At 47.6% G+C, this 7,440-nt stretch overlaps 1 protein-coding gene across 1 annotated transcript; it reads right to left on the reverse strand.

The window, feature by feature from the left end:
- Positions 1-5,452: 5,452 nt before the first annotated feature.
- Positions 5,453-6,178, reverse strand: LOC135384842 (uncharacterized). Its single transcript, XM_064614024.1, has one exon. It carries the CDS (start codon positions 6,176-6,178, stop codon positions 5,453-5,455), a length of 726 nt encoding a protein of 241 aa, XP_064470094.1.
- Positions 6,179-7,440: the final 1,262 nt, after the last annotated feature.

Genomic DNA, 7,440 nt, shown 5'->3' on the forward strand with positions numbered 1-7,440 from the left:
TACGTGGGCCCTGTCGTGGTCGCACCCAATCAGCAGTGTAGGAAAAAGAATACCGGAAGTCCAAACGAAGTGTAACATCTGATGCCGCCAATGCGACCGAACAAGCGCCCGACTTAGTATCGAATGACTAAAATTCAAACCACGCGCAAAACCTTGCGGCTTGTGACGTGCGCTTCCTCGTCGTCTTCTGTGAGATTTCTTACAGCGCTCCGGGCGGCAGATGAACGAAGTCGTGTTGATGGCCTAGAGTTCCAGCTTGTTCAGCAGCTGAACTGGCCTAGAATGACAGCTCCACCAGGAAGCTGTACCTTACAAACACGGATCACCCTGTCGCTTCCGGGATAGGTTTCAATAATCCGGCCTAGGGGCCAAAGAACCCTTCACTGAAATCTTGAAGGTGCAAGCACTAGCTCCCCTGTTCGAAACGGAACGACTGCTCTTTACTGGAGACGACTGCTGCTAGGTAGCTCCGAGATGCATTTCCGGCTCCATCGAGTCCAAAACTGTGCGAGCATTTCTTCTCGCTTGCGGTTCCTCTCGAGTAGAGTAGAGTGTGTCTCTTCCAGATCATCTTTGTCATGGTCAACTTGCGGTAAGGCAGTCAGCTGCTTCCCCACAAGAAAGTGAGACGGAGAGAGTGCAGAAAAGTCTCTGGGATCGTCTGACATGTAAGTCAGCGGTCTTGAGTTGACGATAGCCTCTACCTCGGTCAAGATGGTTATCAGGCTTTCAAAAGTGATGTTCATTGCAGCCAAAAAGACACACACTCAGACAGAGAACAGAGAGAACAGAAAACTGTCTTTTTGGATGCAATGAACACCACGTTGAACTTGAACCAACTACCCCAGCTTGCCACCCTTGTGAAGTTTATTTCAAAAGAGGCTGCTGCGTCCGAGAACTTTCCGCAGAGAGTCTTTCACAGTCCTGATTAGTCTCTCCCAAAATCCTTCCCACCGGGCGGCGCGCTCAGCAATGAAATGCCAGCTGATGTTGTGGTTGGCGCAATATCGCTGGAAAGGTTCGCCATTATTGATGATAGTGGAGATCTCTCGTAGGTCACGGGAGGCCCGCTTAAAGGTGGTGAAGTTGGTGGTATATCTTGGATGGAGCAGACCTGCGAGAGATGAATCTTCTGAAGGCCTGCATGAAACTGTGAATATTCATTGACGTTGTGAGTTCATGATGTACAGCTCGGGTGACAGCACATGTGAATAATAAGATGTAGCACTTGTGGGTGACGTCGGAGTCGTACTGAAGGAAGTACAGAGGGCCGGCGAAATCAAGTCCGGTGACGTCGAAAGGCTGCGTCTTAGAAAGACGGTCTGCAGGAAGAGGAGCAGTTCTTTGACATGTGGGCTTGCTTCCAAATCTACGACAGACCACACAAGAGGCTAGTTCCATCTCAAATCGAACAATCCGGTACACTTGATGTCTCGGATGAACGGGAAAAAAAATATATATTGAAGCCATCGGTGAGTTAGGAGAAATAAACGCTTTCCGAATTCTCTGCGCTGCGCGGTTCGGGAAGTAGGAGAGGAGGAAAAAACTGCCTCTCGTAAGACGATGTCGTCGCGCGCGGGTTTGAGCGTTCGCTACAAGGCTATTTCTTGTAACATTATAGAACTTTCTTGATCTGGCTTTAGACCACTTAGGGCACAATAGGATCCTGCGTTGGCAGTGCTGTACCGGTTTTTGTTTGTCTGCAAAAAAATATCAAAGTTGACTCAAAGTGCCGAAAAACACCATATTCACTGCAGGTTTGCGGACGATGTACAAAACGGATAAGACTGAGCTTTATGCCGTTTAATTTGTCATTCATAGGGCTATCGAATTATGTATAATTTGTTGCTCTACACTGTAAGGAACGTAAGCGATACCTCTTTTAGTAGCACCATACCACCGAAAAATGACGAATTTCGGAAGCCTTTATCTAAAAAACCCACCAAAAACTTACCTCGAAAACTTTATATGTTGTAGGTAGTCCCTTAGACTATGCACAGAAGCAAAATCAAAATTCGGACTTGATCGGTAGGCGCACTGTGAATTTTTTGCCAGCCCTATACGCGGAGCGCATTCAAGCGGAGGCACCGTGTCCCGCGTGTTGCAAAATCGAATTTTCCAGGGACTTTCAACTTCTGTCTTCATATAAAAAGTAATTGCTGTCATTTGAAACCATTCTGAGGTTTCAAAGTTTCCTTTTCAAGGTTCTGAGCGTTTGCGTTCATAACAATGGCGTAATCGCTGAATCTAGATTGTGGAGCAACCAGATGTGCTCGCATTTTTTGCGGGATGTCACACATGTATTGCAAGTGCTGGGAGCAAGGGAAGAACATAATGATTTTACATCTTTGTAAGAGGCATATCTGTTCAAGGTTATTCTAAACAAGCATATTTACTGTACGCATTATGGCAGGACGGACGCAGTGACTTCCAGTATTCTTTGAAACATTTCCTTTCCTACGGCCTCATGACCTCGAAGGGGGAAAATTGCACTGAGAAAAATGTTGTAGTGTCATACGCACACACTCAAGGCTAATTCATGGTGCCTTTTGTGAACCTTGCCGAAACAGCCCGACCGGCGCAGCTGTCTAGTATGTCATTCGGTTCGACATACTGCGACCATGGGAAGGTCCTGATCGCATTTACTCCCTGAAGACACCTTGCGCAAAGTTTCGCCTACACACAGAAGACGCTTCACTCACTTCTCGACTACAGGAGTGCATGGAGTGCCCTTATACAGAGTGTGCGACGACATCTGCATTACTGTAGTGTGTCGTCCTGGTATCACACCTACCTCAATGACCTCTTCGTTGTACAGTGCTGGTCGTGTGGATTTCGCTAACTACCGCCTCATACACAAGAAAAAAGTGCTATAGACAAAGGATTTTCGCTTTGCTTCGGAGATCGGCGTAGCTGCCATAAAGACTGTGGTTCCAGCAGATCAAGCCGAAGGCGTAACATAAGTGGGTCAGCTATGCAGAAGCTGCTTCAAGTACCTCACAGCAAAGGTGGCTGAATCATAACACGCAGCAATGTTGCCCACATTTGAAAGAAAATCTAACAAGAACCTGCCATCAAAAGTAACATTAAGGAAAGTGGCTTCCACAACGGCCTAAAGCAGTTGATGACACGAGCACTCTCATCCACCCAGAATGCTCTGCATAACTTACGTTACCTTCTCACCTTCGTCACCTTGTCTTCTTCGCTGTCAAGTTCTTGTTATTCTGTGTACTGTAAATATGCTTCGATATGATCACCGTGGACAAACATACCTCTTATAAAGACGCAAAAGTATTCTAAAGCATTCTGTTCTTGACGGGCTCCCAGCACCTGCAATGCATGTGTGTCATCCCGCAAAAAATGTGAGCACATATGGTTGCTCCACAATCTACATTCAGCGATTACAACACTATTATGAACGCAAGCGCTCAGAACGGTTTCAAATGATAGCAATTACTTTTTATGTGAAGACAGAAGTTGAAAGTCCCTTTGGAAAATTCGATTTTGCAACACGCGGGACACGGTGCCAAGGTTTGAATGCGCTCTGCGTATAGGGCTGGCAAAAAATTCACAGTGCGCCTACCGATAAAGTCCGACTTTTGCTTTTTCTTCTGTGCATAGTCTAATGAACTACCTACAGCATATAAAATTTTTGAGGCAAGTTTTTGGTGGGGTTTTTTAGATAAAGGCTTCCGAAATTCGTCATTTTTCGGTGGTATGGTGTTACTGAAAGAGGTATCGCTTACGGTTCTGACAGAGTAGAGCAACAAATTATACATCATTCGATAGCCACATGAATGACAAATTAAACGGCATAAAGCTTAATTTTATCCGTCTTGTACATCGTCCTCAAAGTTGCAGTGAATATGGTGCTTTTCGGCACTTTGAGTCAACTTTGATATTTTTTTGTAGACAAACAAAAACGAAGACAGCACTGCCAACGCAGGGTCCTATTGTGCCCTATGTGGTCCAAAGCCAGATAAAGAAATTTCTATAATGCGACAAGAAATAGCCTTGTAGCGAACGCTCAAACCCGCGCGCGACGACATCGTCTTATGAGAGGCAGTTTTTTCCTCCTCTCCTACTTCCCGAACCGCGCAGCGCAGAGAATTCGGAAAGCGTTTATTTCTCCTAACTCACCGATGGCTTCAACATATATTTTTTTCCCGTTCATTCGAGACATCAAGTGTACCGGATTGTTCGATTTGAGATGGAACTAGCCAAGAATAAAGGCCTTTCTTAACCGTCTGACGTCCACGTATAACCCAGTACTTCTCTCGAAGCTGTGCCAGAATTCCTTGTACTCCAGCGTGCATTTGCTGAACGTGAAGATGCTTGATCAATAGCCACGTAAATCGACGTCTGCTTGGAAGTATAATCGGCTTGGTCGTTGCCTCGTTGAAGTCACTGAGGTTCAACCGCGTTTGCAAGCGGAGGACTCCTTCTTCATCGATAAAGGTTGATAAAGCCTGCAGTTGCGTATGGCTACCAGGATGACAACAGAAGATGCTTCCTTGTACGGTTTTTAGCCAATATGTTTCGGCATGATACAGTTCTTGAGCTGTGATTGTTCCGACGTATCTGTTAGGTTCTGGATGCCTACTATTGTGAACAAAGCGCAGGACCCAGGCGGTTACTGCCAAAACATGAGGGAACTTGCTGTAATCGTCCAACGAAAACAATGGTTGAGCAGAGGTCTGTGCAAGAGCCACAGATGTATTCAGAGGCTCATCGGTCATAGCTTGAGGCTTACTCGTTGTTGTAGGCCAAGCTGTGGATTCATCACAAAGTCAAGCAGGTCCAGTCCACCAAAGAGTCTCATTTAAGAGCGCAGTTGCGGAGACCCCACGTGCTAAGAGATCTGCAGGGTTGTCAGTGCCAGGCAATGTCTCAAACAGCTCAAAGGCAGGTGACGTTGAACCTCCAAAACACGGGGGCTTACAAAAGGTTGTATACGAGAAGGTGCGGTCTTTATCCACGAAAGGGCAATCATGGAATATGTCCATGCATAGCAGCTCGAAATAGGAATGAGCAGAGCGTCGGATGCAGTCGTCAACAGTCGCGTCGCAAGCAGTGCTGCAAGCAGCTCCAACCTGGGAAGCGTCTGCCGCTTAAGGGGTGCAACTCGAGATTTTCCAATCACAAACGAGATCGTATTCCCAGACGTAGTTGCACTTCTGTGGTAGACAACGGCTCCATACGCTTGAGGACTGGCGTCGACAAAGACGTGTAACGTAGATTCGAGCCGTTGAGGCGTCGAGGTATCAGCCAGAAGCCGTCGTTGTGAGAAACTTTGTAGAAGGCGAAGTCCTGAACACCATGTGTTCCAAATTTGGGCGTCTTCCGGGGTCAGCTGAGCATCCCACGTAGTCTTTTTCTCCCATAGCCGTTGGAATAGGATCTTGGCGGTGATGGTAAATGGCGCAAGGAATCCGAAAAGATCATACAACCGTCAGACACCTTGCAAAACATACCGCTTCGTATCTCTCTTGACGCTAAAAAAATCGAGAACGGAGGCGAGGGAACATGAAAGTTCGTCATCAATGGTGTTCCAAGTAATGGCTAGCACTTTGACGGTAGTCGCTGTTCTGGTGACACCTCTGTTTACGAAGGTTTGCTGAAGGGGGCCTGCATTGATGATCCAGTTGCGCACAGGCATGCTGGCAGCATCGAAGATTTTAAGTGTCTCTTCAAACACCCGAGTGGCCTCGTAAAGATCACAAGCACCGGTGAGAAGGTCGTCAACATAAAATCGCTCTTTCAGTCTTGCTATCGTCGACGGGAAGGCAGACTCCTGCAGCTGCAGATAATGATAAATAGTGGCAGACAGCAAGAAAAGGCTCGAAGTTTCGCCAAAGGGTACACGAGTCATGCGCCATAGTTCCACAGGTGGTAGCTCTCCTTGTGTAGAGGGTAGAGTGCTGTACCAGAAAAACAGCAGGAAATCTAGGTCACGACTACCGAGGAGAATCTGCAGGAAAGCCTTTTCAATATCAGCATTCATGGCAATTTCCAAAGATCGGAACATGAGCAGGAGTTGCACAATATCAGGATTGAGGTTGGGTCCGGGGTCCAAAAGGTCATTCAGAGATTCCATCCCGGGCGCTTTAGAACTGATATCGAAGACGATACGAACTTTCGTTGTTTCACGGTCCCTCCTTACGGCATGGTGAGGCATGAGTAGACTCGGGAGGAGTTTGAACAATCATATTCAACGGGAACTCTCTCGACGTGATTGTCTTGAAGATATTGTTGTTATTATACCTTATCAAAGCACGCAGTACATGTTTTCCCGCGAAGAGGGCCAAACCTCCGTAACGCAGGTCCACAGCCCGCAGCACCCCAAATATTGACGAATAGTTCGGTCGTATCCCTCCAGCACGTCTGGATCGCGGCGAAGACTGCGGGTAAAGCGCTAACCGCATACGACGAATTTTCGACGGAAAAACGGCCACCGTCACCGTTTTTCCGGTGAGCCGACGCGAGCAATGGGAACTTCACCGATTTCTCGACGACAGCGGTGGACAGAAAAATTCGGCGAAGAGCGGAAGCGGCCGCTCGACGCCAGCCAATAGGACCCCTCCGCGCGCTGTCGTTCCACGAGCGGATGTGCCGGACCAGTGGCGGGCATTTCGGATGCCCGTATGGCTAACCTGGGAAGTGGGAAGGTGGGAAGGATGCTGTCGTCCGCTCGCTGCTGTCTGAGGGCGCTTTTGAAGCGCTTGCTTCGAGAATATGCATTGACCGCAAGAACTATTCTGTGTGTCACTATAATTTTTCTATGTGTAGCAAAATATTTATCAGTTAATTTGAAGTCAAAATTTAACACGGACTAACGAAACGCCGGCTAGGAAAGCCACCGTCCGCCGCAGTGGAAATCTGTGCATGCGGTTCATCCCGCCGTTTTTCCGTCGAGTTGTCATGCCGGTGGGGAAGTTGGCCGTTTTTTCGTCGAGAAATCGTCGTATGCGGTTACCGCTTAAGTGCGTCCAGACGCCGTCGAGGCAGGTCTCTATTGTTGCCCAGATTTGTAAGCTCTCCCTTCCAAGGCAGGCGTAAAACATATCGTTTGTCAGTCAAGCATGTAGTCTCACAAAAGCGCTGCAAGACCGGGTTATTCGACAATACGTCCTGAGATAATGTCTCATTTACTTGCTTGATGCCGAGGTGTTCGAGATCCCAGAACTTCTGAAGATCTTTTGAAATGCTGATGTCGTCAGTCTGAATGTGGGTCACTTGGACTCGCATAGTAGAGGTTTTCAAAGAAGAGTTGAGCGCACGTGGACCTTGAACTGCCCAGCCAAAGATGGTCTCCATAGCGACGAGTCCGTCATGCAGCTTCTTCGTGTTGCCGGTAGCAATCTTCCAATAGTAATCGGCTCCTATGAGCAACGAGACTCCAGTAATGTCCAGAGAAAGAGCCGGGTCATCAGCAACGGA

The sequence above is a fragment of the Ornithodoros turicata genome, chromosome 2, assembly GCF_037126465.1.
Source record: "Ornithodoros turicata isolate Travis chromosome 2, ASM3712646v1, whole genome shotgun sequence".
Taxonomy (NCBI): Eukaryota; Metazoa; Arthropoda; class Arachnida; order Ixodida; family Argasidae; genus Ornithodoros; species Ornithodoros turicata.